The sequence below is a fragment of the Rutidosis leptorrhynchoides genome, chromosome 3, assembly GCF_046630445.1.
Source record: "Rutidosis leptorrhynchoides isolate AG116_Rl617_1_P2 chromosome 3, CSIRO_AGI_Rlap_v1, whole genome shotgun sequence".
NCBI lineage: Eukaryota > Viridiplantae > Streptophyta > Magnoliopsida > Asterales > Asteraceae > Rutidosis > Rutidosis leptorrhynchoides.
This window is the reverse complement of record NC_092335.1, coordinates 17884136-17907915: the sequence shown is the minus strand read 5'-3', so window position 1 is coordinate 17907915 and position 23780 is coordinate 17884136. Positions and strand designations below refer to the sequence as shown.

The following is a 23780-nucleotide window of genomic DNA, read 5'->3' as shown; positions in this document are numbered from 1 at the left end:
TGCATTGAGGGGGAGTGTTAAAATACAATGCAAATTTAGATAATAGGAATTAGCAATGTATATAAATATCTAGATATTAAAATGTAAAAGAAATATCTAGATATTAATATATATATGAAGAAAAATCTAGATGTTAAAATGAAAAAATCTAGATATTTTTATGTGGTAAAAATATCTAGATATTTATCCATGGAAAAATCTAGTGTGTAGAAGTTTTCATGGAGTAGTATAAATATGGGTGTTGATTTCATTTGTGAGTAAGAAGTGAAGAAGAGTTAGAAGTAGAAGTTGTGAAGAAGTAAGAGTGTGAGTTGAGTCCATAATATTGTAATTGTTTCTTTGTATTAATAAAAGTGTTCTTTGTTAAGTTTCCCGGTTAAGCCTCAGTTTGTGTTTAAGTTCTTAGTGCACTTGTTTTGTATCTATTATATGGTCGGCTTTGCCACCTAAGTGATATATGGTCGGTTATACCGCTTGAACGATATATGGTCGACACTGTCGCCTAAGTATTATTGTGCACTAAGGATTTATAAAATTAAAGGCTAACCAACGTCAAAGTGTTGGTGTAGTGAGTGAGTGAGTATAACCTAGGTCCTCTATAGTGGGTGTGTTGGGCTCGTCGAAGCTTCCAACAAGTTTTTTGTTTAGTTGGTTGCTTTCTAGGCTCGAGCCTTCCCGTTTTCCCCTAGTCCTTTTGTATTTCCTGTTGAAGAGTGTTTTCCTTTGGAAAACATTCTCGTTTCTATATGAGTTTTCATTTTTTCGCCAAAAAAAATAAAAAACGTGTAAAACAAATTATACTTTGGGCATTTTGGCAGCAAGTTTTTAAGAATTTTTAACTTCTAGCTTTTATCTTTTATGAAATAGTTCCTATCAAGTAAAAAGCTTTGTTTGATTAGAAGAACTTAAAGCTTTTTTAAGGAAGAAAAAGTTAAAAGCTAATTAAACTCACGTTTGAGAAAAATCTAATAGTTTTTTGTTATTTTACTCTTCATTTTAATAATTTTAATTATTCTGCCAAACATCAAGTACATATAAAAAGCTACCAAGTACTAGTTAACAACTACAAGTTATCAGTTATCAGATAAAAGCTACTAGCTACCAGCTAGTTTTGACAAATATATACCCTTTATACTACCTTTATAAAAAATCAAGAAAAAAAGTCTCTAACATAACGCTATGATAAATTACTTTTAAACATATATAAATGGTAATTTGAAAAATATTTTGTTACGAAATGGAAGGATGTTTATGCTTTCTCGAATACATTTTAGATGCAAAATTTAATGTAGAGGTAACATGACCTGAACGTTTTTTATTTTTATTTTTTTTTATTTTTATAAATCCATGATGTTAAGGGGTTGTTTACCTTTTATCTGAATTTGCCTCTATTTCCATTAGCCTCTTATTCTGTAGGGTTGTCTAATTTCATGTCTCCCGGAAACAAACCAATATTCAGATTAAGTGACAAAAAAACAACAATTTTACTTACTGAATTAATAGTTGTTCAGAAACAAACGATTAAGTGATATGTACACATACCCTAAATCCTTCTATTACTTTTTAGTTCTACTTATATATAAACAAAAATCACACATAGTTAAGCCTATCCAATTTCTTTGTAGTCCATATACATTAACCGTAACTAATTGAAAAGTCATTTATTCATACTTTGATTTTAAAATGTCCCGTTGCACTTTGTTAGCAATTTAGATGATATGGAGTAACTTTGATTTTTTATATTTAGATGCAAAACTCATATGAAGAAGTACCAATGCATCGATATCACTAATTCCAGTTCATTTCTAATATACATGCGAAATGACCGATAAACAACCAAAATCTAGAAAGTCAATATCTAGAATGGCAGCCAACATTGATTTATAAAACGACAATTACAAACTTTCATACAGTAGTACACAATCAAGATGAACTATGAAATGGAAACTTCAAAACATTCCTGCTTCTACAAACACGTCGTTCACGATAACGATCCGCTACAACATGCTTACATGCATAGGACTTTCGTATAGAACAGATAAAAAGATGATCTGCTTATGAATGTAAGGATGCCAAAAACCTGCAAAACAAAGGATACATAATTGTGTTGTAATAATAATAATAATAATAATACAGAGTATTGTAGTAAAGACAGATGCAATATAACATACTCTATATTCCTATATGACTATAATGAAAGAGTTGAATACAAAACATAAGCAATATTTACCTTTTAAACTTCCGGAAAATCACAACAACTGTTACATAAATCCAATCCTTTGCGAGACTCAATGAAGCAAAAAGTAAATGTCTGCATCGATGATTGAGAAATATAAGACCACAAATTCCCCAAAATCCAACTGCAAATCCAGAACCCATACCCATGTAATATGATTTCCAAAAGTCGTCATCTCCATGTAAGTTGGTGTCAACCTCATCATCAATGGTAGTGGCAGGTGTAGGCCTAGATATTGGTGTGATTGGAGGTCCATAAAGTAGTGGGTTACCTTCATAGGATGATGAATTAAAGCCTTGAAGTAGAGTCCCAGTTGGTATTTTTCCTGACAAGTTATTGTATGAGAGGTCAAGAACACCTAAACCGTTCAACTGTGACAAACTTGAAGGAATCTTTCCAGAAAACTGATTTCTTGACAAGTCAAGAGAATTAAGAGATGTCAAGTTACCAATATCTTTTGGGAGTTCACCATGCAGTTTGTTGAGGGAGATATTTAAGGAGACTAATTCAACAAGACGGGCGATCTCAAAGGGAAACTCCCCTGATAATCTATTGTTTGAAAGATCAATGATCTTCAGTAGCTCAAGAATACTTGTTCCAAACGATCTTTCTATTCCTTTCCATGCAACCAATGCATTGTCAACGAAACTTTCAAGTACCTCTCCAAAAGCTGGATCAGAAGTGAAAACATGACCAGGTCCAGAACTAAAATGATACGCGTGATAAGAATGATAGGCCATATCATCTCCAGACTTTTTACTAAACATAGATGTAAAGTTACCAAAGCAACCAGGAATATTACCCACCAATCCATTGTTAGATAGGTCCAGGATATTAAGATTGTTCAACAAACACATTTGGGTGGGTAGACTACCATTGAATATATTTGATCGTAATACAAGAACATATAACCTCGTAAGTCTTTCACCTACCCACGCAGGTATCTTTCCAGATAACTTGTTTTCCCCAAGATCCAAAAACCTCAGATTTGTACAGTTGCTCAAGGACATGGGCAGTTCACCAACAAATGCGTTTTTTCGCAAATACAATGCCTCTAGTTGACTCAAGAGTCGAAAAGACAGAGGAATTTTTCCTGATAAATTGTTGTTTGATAAATCAAGGATTACCAGTTTTTGGAATTGCGACCAACAATCATCAGAAAGGCTCCCAGAAAATGAATTATTGGAGAGGTCAATGAAAGTTAATTCCCCATCAATACGACATAAGAAAGATAGGTTTCCTTGGAATTTGTTTCCGGAGAGGTTTAACGAGGCGAGTTTTGAAGGCAATAGTGGTACCCTACCTTCAAAACGGTTGTTACTCAAATCCAATCCAGGATAATATTCAAAGTCTGATGTTATATCTGGTAGGGTACCTCTCAATTCATTTGAAGACAGGTTCAAAAATTTTAATATCAATGGTAGTTGGTCCCAGAACCACACAGGGACACTATCTGATATTCCAGCACTGGAAATATCAAGATATCTGAAATATCTTTGAGATTTAATCCACACTGGGAACCTAGGTCCCAGCTTGCAGGATTGCAATTTTATGGTCTCTAGGTCTACAGGAATTCTAAAATGGGAGCTAAAATTGAATGAAAATGAATTGAAGGACATATCCAAATGGGTTAACAGGGAGAGATTTATGAAGTGAAGGTCGGATATCACGCCATGAAGGGAGTTGGATGATACATCGAGAGTATCAAGACCTGAAAGTTGGCCCAAACTGTTGGGTAAATCACCACTCAACTGATTATGAGAGAGGTCTAACATAATGAGAGAAGTTAAAGATCCAAAAGAAAAAGGAATAGATCCACACAATGAATTACCACTGAGATTAAGACTAGACAGGTTGTAAAGACTTTGAATTTGAGGAATGAAACCTCCTAGATTGTTTATTGAGAGGTCTAATTCAATGAGAGAAGCTAAACCTTCAAAGGAAGCAGGAATAGATCCCCGCAACGAATTACTATTGAGATCAAGATAAGACAAGTTGGAGAGATTTCCAAGCTCCTGAGGAATAGGTCCACTGAGATTAGCATTACACATATCCAAATACTGTAAGTTGGTAAGGGAACCCAAAAAGTTTGGTATATCACTGGACTGAAAATCATTATAACATAAAATTAGGACTTGTAACTGCTTTAACACCTTTATTGATGTACTGATCTTTCCTACCAAATAATATTTATAAAGAGAAAGTCCGGTTACATGACCAGTGTCGGTGTCACAAGAGACACCAGACCATTTGCAACAATCCATCTTTCCTTCTTCATTGCTCCAATTATTTAGAGTGCCATTTATGTCTTTTAAGTCTCTTTTAAACTTCAGCAGAGCTTGTCTCTCCTTGTCGATGCATGACCCGGTAACCGTCATGTTGGCATTTTCATTGACCCCTAGACTATGATCAGCAACACTAACAGATAATAGTATGCATATCACCCAATACACAACAACATGCATCATACCATATATAATTTATCAACTATAAATGGAAAACCAAATAGAGTTTAGCTTACCACTTCTGGTGCTGATCAAAGTAAAAGGTATAAAAACTGTAATTAGCTGCAGCAGCAGTGAGTTGAGATGTAAAGGTTTCAAGAGAAGTTGTAATCGGTTTCACTACATTCTACCAAGGATGGTGTGTCAGTCAGTGTATGTATATATAACAAACACAAACCTTCCTCTTATTCCACATGACCTCTAGTTTACAATTTAAAGACCAAGACTTTTAAAGTGATGACGCATGAATAGCCCAAAGACCAAGACTTTTTAGTATCCTCTGTATTATGTTGAAGCTAGGAAAACTTTCATGTATTAACCAAATGTAAGACAAATTATAGAGATTATTAAGTGCTTAATGTTGAAGCTTGCATATGTAAACCACAAAAATATTATACTACTAATTAATGTCAAAAACAAGTGGGCAGGGTTTGAGGTTGAGATATATGTAGACAAATAATAATATCATTATTCGAGGGTAGAGGGACTAAATATAAAGAAACCCTGACAATATCTTTTTTCCCAATGCTACTTGTAATATTATTTCGCTAATGTTTCCAACTACAATGATGTTAAATGCATTTGAGTACAAATCAATTGGCTTAAGATCCCATCTGGTGACAGCTGTTCCTTTGGAGTGGGTTGGATGGTGGATTGCGTTTTAAATTATAGGACTACCCAAAGTGAAGCTGAACCACAAGGAAATTTTTCTGTGGTTGATGAAGCTGAAGCACAAGTAAAAGATCTGAGAAGGAATAAAAATCAAACGGAAAGATTTTAACCAAAGAAGTAGTGTACTTATATTTTTCCACATGTAGTGCAAAAAGCATATGAAGTTGTTTTCAACTTGTGTAAAATACCATTTAAAGGTATTTCTGTATTTCATTAATTTTAGTTGTTGAGATACCTAAGACCCAAATTTATTTGATTTCTATTCAATCAATTTTAATTAAAGAAATATCACTTTCAACAGTTTAACCATTTCAACCAATTAGGTTTGTTTTTACAAGATTCACAATTTAAACGATGCATGCGTATAATCCCAACTTGCTTAAAATTAAAATCAGTATATTATAGCCAACACTTAATTTAATCATATGCTTTATTTCGTTCATAACTAATTAAATTCATCATGTCTTGATCATTTTACACACTAAATCATACTACTACTATATTATCACCAGACTGAAACAATCCCTCTTTTCTTCTTCATTACCCCAATAATTTAGAGTGTCATTTAATATATGTATTCTAAGTCTACTTTAAACATCAGCAGAGCTTGTCTCTCCTTTGTCAATACATGACCCAGTAACCGTTGTGTTGGCATCATCATTGAACCCAAGACTATGATCAGCAGCAGTAATAAATAAATAATAGTATGCATAGCAGCCAATACACAACAAAATGCATCATGTCATATACTATATATATGGAAAACTGAAAGAGAGTGTAGGTTACCAATGAGTATTTTGTGGATATCATTTGGAATTATGGGCCTATAAAAAGTGAAGCTGAATTACCAATGAGTATTTTGTGGATATCATTTGGAATTATGGGCCTATAAAAAGTGAAGCTGAACCACAAGCAGATTATCTGTGTGTGAATAAAAAACAAACAGAAAGACAACAACTTATAATAAAGCGAAAAGCGTGTGAAGTTGTTTTCAGAAATGGATGACAACTAGTCCACTTGACTTCCAAGTCTAACCCCTGCTTGGGTTTAAAGAATCTCGAGTAAAAGCGTTTCTCAACTTAAAATCAATTTGTATATTTTCTATCAAATTGTTTTTAAAACAAAAATATTTCTAGATTATTTAACTGCTTATTAAGTATAGTAAAGATGTATCTCAACAATTTAAACATTTCAACCCATTAGGGTTGTTTTTACGCAATTCACAATTTCTACGATGAATGCATATATAATTTCCAACTTGTTTGAAGTTATCACTAAATTATATAGACTAATTTATTTCACTATCTAATCATCACTTTCATCGCCAACACTCATAGAACCCTAGCTCAATTAGGCTAGAAGTCATACCTCAAGTTTAGCGTTGACGAACTTTTGATTTTTAATGCGTTCACTGGTTGCTCCAGCAGTCCAGCATCAAATTTCACGATTATCTGTACAAAATTTCATGAATTTAACTATGCTTCCTTCTTTTCTTCTTCATCTCTTGAACGCTGTTGCTACTTACGTGTTCTCGATTAAATGAGTTGATAAATGATAATTAGGGATTTGATCGCTTTAGCTCAAGCCACATTTGTTTGTGAAAGTTTGCAATTTAATTCCCTCAACATTCCGTCATCAGTCTTTCTCACCCCATTCTATTTGCTTGGCATTTTAAAAGTAACAAAATATGTGAGATACGCTAATGTTTTAGTATATTAGTACTTACGGAGTATCATCTAGAGTAACTTTAAAATCAGTATTTTTTTTTTTTTTTTTTTTAAAGCCAAGCAAACTTTTATTAAAAAGAAACAAATACAAAATGGAGGTCCAAAGACCTAAATACAGAAACACGAGAAAATACATTTAATAATTACAGGAACAAAACAAAAAAAAATCAGTATTACATCATCACTTTCTCACTAAAATTAGTCCGGAACTAAATAACACATGATATATTTCTTTACTAATTTTTATTGGGAGTATTATTTAAATTAAATGGTATTATTAAATTAAAAATATAAATTGTTAAAAATTTAAAATATATAATATATTTATATATGTCTTTAATATCACTGTTACTTTACTATTTACTTTACTATCTCCCTACTTATTAAAAAAGAAACACATTAGTGAAATAATTTTTCATTTTAAGTTTTGAAAGCAAATCTTACATTAGATTAAAAGTAGTAAGGCTCTTCTAACTATTGATTAGAATTCTGAAATTTTATTACTAATCAATTTTAGGAATCATAATTCAAAGACTAATCTAACCTTAAAACAAAACAAAATTACAATATTTGAAATTTGAATGGAATGGTTTTTCCCACTAATTATGCTTACTTACTTATCTTTAATTAATTATTACTTATTTGATAAAAAAAAAAATAGGCCTCATACCAAATTAATCTACATACAATAATGATCATGTATTTTAAGTAATAATATAAAATTTAAAAACGTCCCCTTCATAGTCATGTTAGTTGAAATGATGAATTTTTATATAAAATTTTAAATTTCAAATGTTTTTATTTTTATACAAAATCAGATCAATCTTTAAAACACTTCAAATTTTGTATGAAGCCTATTTTTTCGGTATACTCCATATACTTCATTTGTCTCGGATTCAAAAATAAATAATAAATAATAAATTATATTATAAGTACTGGTATCTCAACGCCTTTAGATTTAGAATTTATATTATCATTATAAACCTGACTTTTTATACGTTATTTTTTTTGTTAACAAAATGAAAATACAGTTTTTGATTAACTACAAAACTTAATTAACAAAATAAAAATAACGTTTAACAAAACTTATTTAATATAAGTATCCATAACATAATCTTTATCCTTATATCCGAAAATCCTTACATATTTATAATTATATTTTTTATTTATATGATATATGATATTTCAATTTATAATTTAAAATAATTTTAATTATATTATGATATGATATGATGTAAACCGTTATTTAATTTCTACAGCCTAATACCTTAAATTCCTTCATCCTTCATCAACATTAATCTCTCCCTTTAATATCGCAATCACTGAAAGTGTCAACCTAATTTGAAGGGATTTACTACTATTTTTCTGCAACTCATTGATGGTATTCAATCAAATCGATCGCATTCCATGAAAACAGGTCGTTTGTGAATAAAAAATCCACGATTGTAGGAATCCCTAAAAATCAATTTCAAATACATCGAGCCAAACGATTTCGTTTAACAGATTGTTTCCCATCAAGTTTGAATTTCAAAATTTCTTAGATGGCCTATAAAAGCACACCAAACCTCTTTGAAATCCTCATTCTTATCCCAAATACGTCAATCGTCAAAATCTACCGATTGGCGGATTATCAGCACAATGGCTGCTAAACGAAATCGTTATTAAACGGGTTGTTCCTTATTCAAAGGGTACTTTTGTAGGACCTTCTTATTACATTTTTAACAATGAAAACAATGTAGGTTAGTCTCTCAGTATCATCCTATAAGTCTGCCTTCTATCAAATCTTTTTTCACCTTATTCTGTTAAAGTTTCAACACATATAGGTTATTCTTTTGGTTCATGCATAGCATAGTGGCAATTTGAACCTGTTCTATGAATGGTCACTATTCAACATTAATTTTGGAATGATTGTTTTTCTCTAGAGTGTAGCACATTCGCATCTGCCAAACATATTTAATAAAAACGTCTTCCTTCTTGCTTGGTGGTAAGTTTCTCAATCTATATACGGCGAAGACTGTTGTGATTTTGGAATTTTTTTTGCTTCACATTGCACAAACCTTTATTGTAAATATGTATAGTTTATTTGACTGCAGTTTCATATATGTGGTTGTACTTATATTTGTTATAATCGTATTCATTTATTGAGTTGTTGCGCTTTTTCATGTTATGTTAACATTGAGCGTTTTTCTTTACACTATAAGGATGCATATATATGGACTTTTAACCAATTCATTTGTCTTTTAAACACCATATCAATTTAACACGATTTAGGACTAAAGAGTTTTGGATATGTGCCATTTTTGACCCGTTAAATATTGTTTATTGTTTTAGTTTTATACTTTTATTAAATATTGTTTTTAACCTACAATTCTGTGAACTTAAGCAGGGTGAGTAGCAAGCCCAGCTTGATCATATTCCATGTACTCAAAAATGAGGAACAACTGCATGATGTACGGGAGATCACGTACAAGACCTAATTTGTTAACATTTGGATGATTAAGTGTATATAGGATGTGGAACCCCTAGGGCCATAAGACATCGGGTTATATATTGTCAAATTCTTACTTTCTTAAAAGCACCAATCTTTATAATTAAGGTCACTGGCGTATAAACATTACTATATGCACCGTGTCTAATATGAAAATCTCCCTACATTAAAAGAAAACCATATTTGTATATATAATCTATTTGAACCTTATATTGTTGTTTGATTTTATCTATATTTAGATTTAGACAATGGTTCACAGAAAGTATGAAGTGGAAGTATGTTTTGTGTGGATTATCTAAAAACGCACTTAAAAAGAGTAAGCCATTAAATTTGAAATTTAACCCTTTAAAGTTAATTTACATGAAGTTACCATCTTATTATTTCTTTTTAATAAGAAGGTGAATAAGGCTAAGTTACTTTCATAATAATTTATCTTATTATTTTTTCCCTTTTTGTTGGAATTTGATATGGTGTTTACAAGTTAAATGAATTGGTTAAAAGTTCATATATGGTTATTGTTTAAACTTTTATTAAAAATTGATTTTCGTTGGTAATTGTAAAGCAATATATTAATAAAAGTATTTAATAAAAGTCACATAACCATATATGGGTATAGACTCGCTAACTTATTCATACAAAGTCAATAATGTTCTTGCTTTAGCACCATGTCAATATGCAAGGCCTTTTATATGTCAAAAATCTTAAATTATCTATGTCTTCTCCCGTTGTGAGCAGATTAATTAACCATAGGACATCATCAGGTGCAAATATTGCAGCCATAGTTGGTGCAACTACAATTGGTCATAGGTTAGTAGATTAACCATAAGGTCAATCTCAATTCAATTATTTAAACTGCCTTGACTTTAACATGTTGTGTACATATTTGATCCAGGTTCAATGACTTCGAAGCGAAGGACTTGGATATTATTTTTTTTTGAAAGGCAAGTATTATTAAAAACTAATAAAATCTAGCAAGAAGCTAGAAAATACAACACGAGAACGTGAGAGGACGCGAACAACAAATAAGGGACGACTTGACCACCAACTTGAAACTACAAGACAAAACACGAAACTAAGTACCAACGAAAGAAACCAAACGAAAAAACAACACACAAGGGAAGCCAATCACGAAAAACTTATGAGAAGTCACTCGAGTTAACCACGACTCCATCCAAATAATATTACGTGTCCGAATCAGAGCATGAGCAATAATCCTCCTCGTCATCATCTTCATCCAAAGCCTCCATCAGATCAACAAGATAAGCTCTTTCATACCATCTACGTTCGTCTCGACATTTTTTACGCTTCAAATGTTTTCTATGCAAGACAAAATTAGTAAAATGATGTTTTATTAAATGGGGCATTTTTCTCCTCTTATAAAGGAGTGAATGAGCCCTTCTTATACCTCATATGTATACCCTCATATACATACATGCAAGTTACCCTTTTTCATTATTTATAAAATATAAATGTGGAATTAGGTTTTATATATACAAGCTGCCATCTTTTCCCATTTAGAGTAAGTTCCATTATGTGATGTGTATACAAGTTGTATTTAACAATTGTTGGATTATTAGGCCCCGTTTGATTGGAAGAATGTTTTTGGAAGGAATGGAATGTGTCAAAGGAATTAAAATGCGAATGAATTGGAATTGATAAATTCTATGGAATGTAAAAAAATGTGTTTTTTTTTATTGATGGAATGGAATTGAATTCAATTTATAATAACTAAAAAGTTATATACAAAAAATTGAACGTTTCTATTTTCGCTTTAATTTTCAGATTCGGGGCGTTTAGATTTTCAGTTTCAAGTTTTATTTTTTAGATTCGCCTTTCAACTTTTTTCGGATTCGCGAATCGTAAACACGAATTCAAAACGCAATACGAAAACGCGAACCAAAAACGCGAAACGAAAATGCGAACCGAAAGCTAAACGAAAATGCAAAATAAAAAAGCAAACCGAAAACGAGAAACAAAACCGAATATGATAAATTGACATAATTACCCTTTCCTTTTTTTATTGCAGATTAAAAAATATTTATTATAAAAAAATAAATTGCCAGCTACCTCTACAAATTATTTCAGATTACTATCGAATTATCTGATTGTTAAAACATTTTGTATCGTCAGTTTATCAATTAGAAAAAATAAAACAATTAAAATTACAATAACAAACAAAATAAATCAAGATGTATACAAAAGCCTTCAGCAACCATCGAAACAGATTGCGACGGTCCGACTGTGATATCATTTTTTTTTTATTACAAAGAGATTCTTCAACAAACAACTATCAATCAATTCATAAGTAATATCAAACACGGGTAAAAACCCTGTAATAATCCCAAATAGAAAAAGAAAGAAGATGAAAAGCAACAAGAAATAAGCAAAGATTGAGGTGTTACGGTGGTGCCGCCGGTGACGGTTGGTGTTACGGTGGTGCCGCCGGTGACCGGTCTGACGGTAATTGTGACGGTTGATCGGACTCATGGTAAAGATGGTGATGTTTGATGGAAATGTTTGAGGATGAAAAAGAATATGTTTGTAAGGGTATTCGAGTCTTTGGAAGATTCAACAGGCTGGGAATTGAAATCCATCGCACTTCCAATGGAATGGAGATTCTGTAACCAAAGGAAAATTTGCATTCCGCGGAATTGAATTCCTTCAAATTTTTTGCAGCCAAACACGATTTTTGCCGGGAGGATTCCTTCCAAATCAGTGAGCCAAACAGGACCTTAGTTGTTATTGTTTCATGAATGTGATTCCGGGAAGTATGCCTTCTCCGATATCCAGCCTGATGACACCAAATCTGGTGTTCAATTTGATAATCCAGTCGATGACAATTGCTCCGGCGAGGAAGAAATCGTTTCGTTTTCCCCGTTTTCAAATTCACAAATATGCAATGATGGTGTTTTTTCGGGTGGTGGAGCAGACAAAGTAGAGTTAAAGTCAAATATTCAGACTAGGCGTGACAATATTTATTGTTCAATTGGAACATGTGGGCCATCAAGAGATCTTGGGCTGGAAAAGGAGATACTGAACGGTTGTTGTGGGTCTACTATGAACAATTCAAAAGTGGTAGAGTTATTAAACTCTAGATCCATTCATTTTCATCCTAGAAAGAAATGTATGGTAATATTTAAACATCACCTATCACCTATCACCTATCACCTATCACCTATATAATTATATTATGGATAAAAAACGGAAGAGAAGAAAAAAAAATCATGATCAATGTAAATGGTTCTAGCATGCTATAATTAAAAGAGTAATTGCGGGTTTGGAAGATGCTGATAATGGCGTAGTTAGGTTCCGTGCTCATAGGTTTTGTCTTGCTTTGAAGGCTCGATTGTAGGCGTGTCGGTGTCGTTTTGTTTCGTAGCTCGATGTGTTGTTTTGTTGGTGTTGTCTTTGTAATCTCGTGTTTTTTTGTTTCGGGTTTTTGTCGCGTGTGATGGTGGTGTTGGTTTCATGTCGTGTCGGTTGTGTGTTGTTTTGTTGGTCGTTTTTCGTGCGTTGTCTTCGTGTTTTGTCTAACTTCTCGCTAGTTTTTTAATAAATTACTTGCCTTTCAAAAAAAAAAGGTTGTTATTGTTTCAAATTAATTAAATTAGGGTATAAATAATTGAAGAGAGATTTCAAGTATTATGTAATGATTGATTGGGTGGTTTGTTTATTTTATCAAAATTGTAAGTTATGTATATTTCAAGATCCATTTTTATCTCTAGTAATTTTGGATTTTCATGACTGCTTCAAGCATTATTATTATGATATGATGTTCAAATGTTAATTGTTAAATGTCAAGAGAGCATTACATCAATATTTGTGATGACCAGTTCAAATCCATTTGGACGAATACATCATTCATCGATTTCACAATGAGGTACTGACATCTACATGATACGTTCTGTAAACATTGCATTCTTTTGAAAAGGCACACCATAATTGAATATCAAATTCCATGGTTTTTGATGTTTGATGATTTCTACATATAGACAATCACCGTAAATAATAGTTTACAATACTACATCCGTTGATAATGCAGTCAAAATAAGATACATGGTGATGATTTTGTGAATGAAACATTTTCTCGAATAAAGCATGTATGACTCCATGCACATATCTTGTATCACATATAAGCAAACAGCGGAAGACTTCTAGGAACCTGAGAATAAACATGCTTAAAAGTGTCAACACAAAGGTTTGTGAGTTCATAGTTTTAATGTTGCGCATAATCTGTATGTAAAGGTGGATTACAAGATTTCAGTTGTTTCATTCAGAAACGTTTATCAAAATATTCTACAAGATTGAGCACCCTGGTAATTAAGCTTTAACGTTATAATAAATACCCCTGTTTTAACATACATGCAACCAACATGTACAATACACGCAATCTAACGTGTACTAAACTCAAATAGCATACGTCTGTTTTATAGTTCAGGCTAGGGTTTCTATACCTGGAACAGACGGGGATGTCAAGCCCTATGGATCCATATATAACTACTCGCACCCAACAGTTCTTATAACCGGCAGTTACTAGTTACCAAAGCTAAGGGATTTTCGGTTCAAACTCGGTGTAGAATTTAGTATGTACTTGTATCCATTGCGTTTAAAATAAAGTGCATGTATTCTCAGTCCAAAAATATAGATTGTAAAAGCAATTAAAAAGGGAGCAAATGAAACTCACCTTAGCAGCACATAAATTCATTCATTGAAATGTGACCGAAACTCGGAATGCAAAGTAACCAAAGATCTCAACCTAGAGAACATATGTTGGTCAATACATGTCTAACATGCTAGGTCAGGTCATAGTGTATCACAATCCTAATGCTCGAGACCGTCATCTCAAAAGTCAACCTGACCCAATATGATCTTTAAATCTATACATGTTTATTAACATAATATAAGTCTTGATAATTGAACGAATTTATAGTTTATCAAACTCAAAAGTTTATTTATTTCAGGAGCTATATTATATTTGAATTATCATGGCAATCAAAAATATTTTATTATTTCACATAGTTTTTCAATACTTGTAAAATCAGATTATAGTGTTTATAAATCTTTAAAACATGATAACACAGTCAACTTTGACAATTGTTCAACAAGACGTGCCTTATATAAGAATTCATTTACTCGATTAATAATATTTGGAAATTCAAAATTTATCAATCTCATAAACAAGTTGTTTAAATATCAATTTACAGTTTCAAATAAAATTTCAATTAATATTAATCATAATTCAGTTGACCATAAATTTTAATCCGTTTCTCGAAAACACACGATTTCTAAATGAAAAGTTATTAATTTTTCGACAGCTTTCCAACGACATGCATATCATATACCTTATATCAATAACATATGTATCAAATTCGTGATTCATCATAAACTGTCTAACGACAAAATTAAAGCATACAAGCATGCATAAACATATATATACTCGAGCACTAGACATGGATACACTATTAATATAAAAAAGATAAGATATGAATGCTCATGTATCAATATTGTGATTCAATATTACAGGAAAGTACGTAGACGCAACAGAGATGATAAACACTAGGTTTGACTTGCGAACAATACCCACGAACATTACCCATAACCTCCATAGCTATAACCCATATTTTTCTTAGTTCTATCCCGCTTGAAAAGCTTGTTTCGAAATCGTTTGGGCATAACCTCGTCGTAATATTTTATGTATAATAATACTCCTAACTATAAGATTAATAATAATATTAATCTTAATAATAATAATAATAATAATAATAATAATAATAATAATAATAATAATAATATAATTATAATACAGAGTAAGAATGGATAGATAGATTGAAGAATGAATCGAGAGCAGAAGGCTCGTGCCTTTTATAGGCTTTTTCTGATTTTTACAGCTCCGCGATCGTGGAGTTTTTATGCCTTACAGCTCCGCGATCGCGAAGGTGCGCATTTCCAGCTCACACATTTTTGTTCACTAGCTTGTCGACATAATTTTATATTTATATATAATATATATATTTTATTTAATTAATTATATATTATATTATATTCTCGTGCATAGTTGACTTGTAACAATAGCTCCGTTGTCTTGTACGTTGATGCCCGGTTTATATCCCGGTTTCAGTTTTTCAAATGTCCTTTCGTACGCTTAGAAAACTTGTACTTTACGTTTCGTGACTCGTACCTTTGTCAAAATATAAACTTACATTACCAATAACCATATTACCCGAAATGTATCTTGTATGTTCGAGTGTTTTGGTCATTTGCTTCTTTAAATTACCTTCTCGTTATTTATTAAAATACATTTAATAATATATTAAGTCTTTATAACAAATCGTTTTAAATCTAAATTTATATTATATTTTATCACTTTGTAATATATATATATATATATATATATATATATATATATATATATATATATATATATATATATATATATATATATATATAGGGGCAGGATCAATGGGGAAGTAACCAATCGGGGGGAAGCGGGGGAAGCAAATTTATTTTTTTTCGTTTTTTGAAATTTTTTTTTTCCGGCATCAAGATCACACGAAAATATGAACATTTAGAAGAGACACTTCGTGATGAATGTCATTATTTAGGCGGAAAAACGATCGACAAAAATAACATTCAAGATAATATTGTTCGTGAAGAATATGAACAATTTTTTTTCCATATTTTGTGAAGTAAAATTTAGCCCGGTTTAGAGTTTAGGGTTTAGGGTTTAGAGTTTAGGGTTTGGTGTTTTGGGTTTATGCCTAAACCCTAAACTCTAAACCGTTCGTGTTAAAAATTCAATCTAAATCCTAAATCTAAACCCTAAATCTAAACCCTAAACCCAAAATTTCTAAACCCTAATATCTAAACCCTATAAACCCTAATAGCTAAACCCCAATAGCTAAAACCTCAAAATACGCTCGAAAAACACGATAATTGTTATATATTACTTCTTCGAGCGTTTTTCCGCCAAAATAAAAACATTTATCACAAAGTGTCTCTACTAAATGTTCATATTTTCATCTCATCTATAATGTTCGTGAACAAAGTTTTTTCAAAAAAGAAAAAAAAAAGTTTTTGCTTCCCCTCGCTTCCCCCCGATTGATTACTTCCCTCTTGATCCTACCCCTATATATATATATATATATATATATATATATATATATATATATATATATATATATATATATATATATATATATATATAGGGGATGATTCTCACACACACTTTTTTAATCCTCACACACCTATTTTAACTTTTTACTCTTCTAATAATACTCAATTGGTGTGTGAGGATCAAAAAAATGTGTGTGAGAATCATCCCCCATATATATATATATATATATATATATATATATATATATATATATATATATATATACATATATACATATATGTATACATATATACATATATTTATATATATAGATATATATGTATACATATATACATATATATGTATACATATATACATATATATGTATACATATATGTATATATATATATGTATACATATATGTATATATGTATACATATATGTATATATGTATACATATATGTATATATGTATATATATACATATATGTATATATGTATACATATATATCTATATATATAAATATATGTATATATGTATACATATATGTATATATGTATATATATATGTATATATATATATACATATCTATTTACATATAATTTGTTCGTGAATCGTAGAGCACAGTCAAAGGGTAATTGATTACATTAATATAGTTCCAAAACTTTTGAGACTCAACATTACAGAATTTGCTTATCGTGTCGAAATCATTTAAAGATTAAGTTTAAATTTGATCGGAAATTTTCGGGTCGTCACAATATTACATTTGGTTAGATTTTATGTTTACTATTTTTTATCCATCATTAAATTATCTAATGTGCTATTGTATTGTAGGTGAGATTTACTCTGCTCAATCGTCAATCTAAAGTCTTCAAACTGCGAAAATTCAAATTTAATAGTTGTCAATGTTAGTCTTTTTTCTATTAACGATAGTGTTGTATATAGTGTTCGCCTTTCGTATAATTTATTTGTTATATTAATCATACATTTGATTTGATGTATGTGTAAAGACATGAATTATACATTTGTCTAGATTGGCCCACTATCAATTTCAGTCCATTGGTTAGTTTTACATATAATTAAGTTGGTCTATGTTTGAGTAACATTTATTTTAGGTTTGGATTTGTGTAATGTCCCAATTGTTCCTAATGTAAGAAAGACAACCATCTTATAAAATATGATATTTAAAAGGTTGATATGGTTCTGTTAGAATGAGTCGCAGTCAGGCTGGTCGAGTTCGGCTGACTGCATCACAATTGGTGTAGAGCATTTTGTAATGAGTCACAGTCTTGCGAACTTTCCTTTTAGAGTCTTTTCTTTCTTTTCTGTTTCATGGTCTGTACGATTTTTCATTGCGAATAAATTTTTTTTGTAGCTATGCCTGAGATGAAAATTAGGAATTGGCCATTTGACCCACACCATATTTTTTTTGAACGGCGATTATATTAAAAATTCACCTCTAGCAAGAAACTAGAAGGCAAACAAAAACAACGTACAAATTACAAAGGTTTAATAACCCAATTATTCCAACTAATTTTATCCTTGCTTCTAGAAATCAACCATGAATGAGAATAAGTACGAATATAATCAAAAAGTTCATCTTTGACCCACACCATATTAGTACCACTATCTAATGTCAACTAAATTACACATAACACTCTTCTTCCATTCACTTCCTGTAAATATGAAAATCTTATAATGTTAAGACCAAATTATTTGCAAGAAATCATAATTTAATGTAGCGCAAAGTACTACCCATCATATCTCTAAGGAAAACAGCTGATAATCAAGGCTCCAACATTAGTATAAAAGCCCCTTTTCTACGTTACTATAACAAAAATTCTTTAAAAAACCCCGTGAATTAGCAGGTCTTTAACGTTATACCTATATAATATTTTTATTTATAAGGTTATACCCATTTTGTTTCTACTTTTCTATAACAAAATTCTTTAAAAATCCTGCGAATTCGCGGGTCTTTAACTAGTTACTATTAGTAGAAAATGTAAATGTAAATGTAAATCTAAATATAAATAGGATACACACATATACGGAGTATTACTTTACACTTCTATAAAAAAAATTAACTAATGTAAATGCTGTATGTTTTCAGGATGTAACTTCAGAATCGGAGTCATTACTCATTCCAAATACTCAGTTTCTTCAATTGATTCTTGTGAACAACCAACACCATTTTAAATTATTTTGATAGTGTTTACACATGATATCCACAAACTCAATGTCCTTTGTAATTTTGTATGCCCTTAGTCTTTTATACTTTCGAGTTAAATTAAGTTGTACATGTGAATTGTCTCACATCTTTGTATTTGCAAAAGTTTATGCTTTTTTATTTACATAATTGCCGTGGAAGATTTCCTTTGATAAAATAATTTTTTTTTATATACTAATTGACGTGTAACATTTGGTCATTCAATTAGGAAAAAAACGACAATACAAAACATATTCACACTCTGAACAATGTTAAACATGCCAAATTTGCAGAGGTTAAAATTGTAAAATTAATATCCTTTTTAAAAAACTCCACCCACATTTTTAACGGGTCGTATCTTCCCGCTCGCTGCGAGTTCAATTCCTCCGACATCACCGTTTAACTCGGAAAAAAATTACGAACACAACAAAACCAAGTACGCGCGAAACGGACGCTTTTTAGAAAACGCTAAATATTTCGGGCTATTTTCCATACATATACACAGATGTACAATAAACGAGCCAAACTAACTACATCACACCCATGGTCCCGTCTTCCTTTTTTACGTGATTTTCCTGGTTCTAAAAATGTGCAGGCGATTAGGTACACTAGGTACTAATCACGTGGATCCAACCACACCCTCATCGTCGCGTTTTTGGTTCTGTAAGTATATAACGCCACGTTAAACGTGAATGCGTTGCCGGAAAGGCCCCGCCGCATCGCGCGTGCCAATCCATATCTAGTTTTAATCTGAGGAAGCACTCAGATATGGGCATCAGCATCAGTGGCCTGGATGTTAAAATGATAAGATTGTCATTGTGAAGTAATCTAATTTTTAGTGAGCAAAACAAATTTTAGGTTGTACTGGTTTAGGTTCCAAGACTCGGGTGTAATCGGTAGAGACTTTGAACTCGGGTGTAATCGGTAGAGACTTTGAACTCGGGTGTAATCGGTTGAGACTTTGAAAGGAGTTCAACAATTCAGGGATTTAATCCGGTTATACTTTTATACATTTAAATATTAAATTTCAAAATTTTATGTGTAGGTACAGAAGAAAATTATAAATATAAAATTTAACATAATTGTCTAAAATCGTTCATTTTTTTTTATAATCTCTATAGTTCTAGTTTAAATTCTTTTTAAAATGTTAACAAATATTGACTTTGACCGACTTTGATCAACAAATACGATATTGATCTGATGTTATCGACTGATTAATTAACCGGATTTTAAAAAATTGGAACGGGCTGCTATTAAAAAGACTATTAAAAGGGAGTAATTGGTGATTAATCCGGTGTAATCGGGTTTTTTTTACAATTTGGGGAGTCACTTTTAATCTGTGTTACTGTTACTTTTTTTTTTTTTTTTTTTAATTCTTGTATGTGGGGTTAGAAAACATGATCAAAGTTCAACCAGCTAGTTATTTTTTTATTTTATGGAAAATAATAATTATATTATAATTATGTGTTTGCTCTGCTCGACCTAGATAATCATTCGCTTGATTTTTCATCAATCAAACATGTAACCGGTTGGACATCCTTTACTTCCGTACTTCAAACACAATCACATGAAGCTCATTGTCCACAATTTAAAATGCATTAAGTGTGTGTTTGGTAGACATGAAGCTTATATGAGATTGAGCTTATGATTCTAATAAGCTCGAGTCATAAACTTCGTTTGGTAGACATAAAAATTAGAGCTTATGAAAATCATAAACTCCTAAAAATAAGCTACTCATAGTAGCTTATGAAAAAAAAAAAATAGAGCTACTTATGTAAGGTTGCTACTTATGATTCTAAGCCACTCCTAAAACCTGTAAAACAAACAGTAATGTATCATAATTGTAATAAAAGTATCGGAGTAAAGGAAGCATATGAAAGAAATTTAACCCTGGTGAACCATTCACCTTGTTACTTTAAAATAGTTATGAAAAGCAATATTTGATACACAATTATCGGTCTTGATTATGCAATGACATGTAAAAGGTACTGTTATGCAGATTTGAACATACAAGTAATCATGGCTGTTGTTTCGAAATCAGCCTCAGCTAACTAGTATAGAAACAGTAGATTTAAAACAGTATATTTCTACGTAACTATTATGGAAGAGTAGAATGAAAAACAGATGCAAACTTTACATTTTTTAAACTTCCGACAAGGCACAGAAACCGTTACGTATATCCAATCCTATGCGAGACTTAATGATGCAGAAAGTAAATGGAGTGCAATCTAATTCTAATTAAATCATGTTCTGTTTCAATCTGCTAATCAACGCGCTTAAGAGTAGTTTCCACAGCAATGAGGTTAAAAGTGTAGTTAAGTACAACTTTATTCTTTGTTCTAATAAAAATGATTCGATGGAAAATGAATTCGTTTTGAATTATGGGTCTATTATTAAAGTAAAAGGTGAAAGGTGATTTTTAGTGGCGGAGCCACACATATGTTTGTGGTGTCAATTGACAGCAATGAATTTTTTTACAAGCATGTAATTTTATATAGGGGATGATTCTCACACACTGTTTTTTATCCTCACACACCAATTTACTTTAACTCCTCCCTAATAATAGGGTAAAAGGGCGTGTGAGGATCAAAAAACAGTGTGTGAGAATCATTCCCATTTTATATATATAATACAGTTGAAGTTTAATATTATTTCAAAACTTGACCCCATCCCATACTGATAATATTACTGTAATGCTCTTTTAAAGTCTTGGAATGGGATTGAAAATAGAGTACATACAAGGACAACCCATATTTTTTTGATAATATCCGGCCCAATTATACATTGAAGTTTAAAATATTACTGGGAAGCCTCTATTGCACATTTGCACTAGACATATTCGAGTTATATTATAATTTTTGTTATAATTCAGTAGGCTTATAACTACCTTTAGTGGATTGGTTCTTGAATATAGACTTTGAAAATCTTAAGAACAAGAATATATGAGTAAAGAGAGAAAGGAAGAAACACTATGGATGTAAGTGTGAGAAATGGTACATCTTTACAAGCATAACTCATGGGTATTTATACTACAAAAAGATACTATGGAAGTGACCCCAAGTTGACTATAAAATTGTACCAAAATTGACTATCCATACTTGCATTATTGTAGTTCCATACTTGCACAATTATTATTATTATCATAACACTCCCCCTTGGATAGCAATTTTGTTTGTTAAAGATCAACTGTAAGTTACTGCCTCGTTAAAAACCTTGGCCAAAGAAAAACCCAGTGGGATAAAAACTTTAGCTAAGGGAAAAAGAGTGCAGCATATAGTTGACTCCCCCTCAAGTAGACATTGCTGAGCTGTTACATCTTTTGAACTTGCCTCATGCCAATATTGTGAACATGCGTTCTGAAAATAGCAGTTGAAAGTGCTTTGGTGAAAAGATCAGCAGAGTTTTGATGGATTGAACATATATCATTTCAATCTAGTTGTCCTTAATGATGTCTTGAGTGTATGAGAAGAATCTAGGAGGTATGTGTTTTGTTCGGTCACTTTTGATATATCATTCTTTCATTTGTGCTATGCAAGCTGCATTATCTTCATAGATAGATGTTGGACTTTTATCGGGTTCTAGTCCACAAGAATAAGTAATGAGTTGTGTCATTGATCTCAACCAAAAACATTCCCAAGTAGCTTCATGTAATGCAATCACTTCGGCATGATTTGATGATGTTGCAACAAGTGTTTGTTTTTTAGAACGCCATGATATTGCAGTACCTCCATTTAGGAATACATATCCAGTTTGAGATTTAGCTTTATGTGGATCAGATAAATAACCTGCATCAACAAATTAACTGCAAAAGAAATGTCAGGTCTTGTATAATTTGTAAGATATACATAAGAGCTCCAATTGCCCTAAGTTATGGTACTTCTGGTCCCAGAATATCTTCATGATCTTCACATGGACGAAATGGATCAGCTTCAACATTGAGTGATCTAACAACCATAGGAGTACTTAATGGTTTTGTCTTGTCCATATTAAAATGTTTCAAAATCTTTTCAGTATATGTTGTTTGATGTACAAGTAAACCATTAGGCATATGCTCAATTTGTAAACCAAGGTAATACTTGGTTTTTCCGAGATCTTTCATTTCAAATTCTTTCTTTAGAAGTTGAATGGCTTCATGGATCTCTTTATTTGTACCTATGATGTTAAGATCATCGACATAAACAGCTATGATCACATATCCGGATGTTGTTTTCTTAATGAATACACATGGGCAAATATAATTATTTGTATACCCTTTGCTTATCAAGTAATCACTTAATCGTTTATACCACATGCAACCCGATTGTTTCAACCCATATAAAGACCTTTGTAACTTGATTGAGTACATTTCTTTAAGTTTTGCATTGGTTGCTTCTGATACCTTAAATCTTTCAGGTATCTTCATATATATATATATCACTATCAAGTGATCCATATAGATAAGCAGTCACAACATCCATGAGATGCATTTCTAAATTTTTAGAAACTGCCAGGATGATTAAGTATCTAAAAGTAATTGCATCCATAACAGGAGAATAAGTTTCCTCATAATCAATTCCTGGTCTTTGAGAAAAATCTTGAGTTACAAGTATAGCTTTACCTTGTAACTTCATTTTTCTCATTTCCTTTTCGGGTAAAAATTCATTTGTGTCCCATACGTTTCACATCTTTAAAGTGAAAATGATTTATCCGAAAACTTTTCTTTTATTGAGCAATTCTAATTCAGCTCGTATATAGTCATGTCTATTTTGACATTCAATGACAGATTTTGGTTTCAGCTCATCATCTTTATTCATGATGTCATTATATGAAAAATTCTCATCAATATTTGTCATTCCATTTCGATTCCATATTATT

At 31.4% G+C, this 23780-nt stretch overlaps 1 protein-coding gene across 2 annotated transcripts; it reads right to left on the bottom strand.

Annotated features, from left to right (window-relative positions):
* Positions 1-1784: 1784 nt before the first annotated feature.
* LOC139895790 (receptor-like protein EIX2) lies at positions 1785-5027 on the bottom strand. Of its 2 annotated transcripts, XR_011776016.1 has the most exons (3): positions 2382-5027; positions 2231-2311; positions 1785-2080 (listed from the first exon to the last, which is right to left on the bottom strand). XR_011776016.1 is itself a non-coding variant. In XM_071878330.1 (2 exons), exons 1-2 carry the CDS (start codon positions 4702-4704, stop codon positions 2056-2058), a joined length of 2499 nt encoding a protein of 832 aa, XP_071734431.1. In that variant the 5' UTR covers positions 4705-5027; the 3' UTR covers positions 1785-2055. The 2 variants fall into 2 exon arrangements, 1 of the variants encoding a protein (XP_071734431.1); XM_071878330.1 differs by having other exon boundaries at positions 2231-5027.
* Between the last annotated feature and the right edge of the window lie 18753 nt (positions 5028-23780).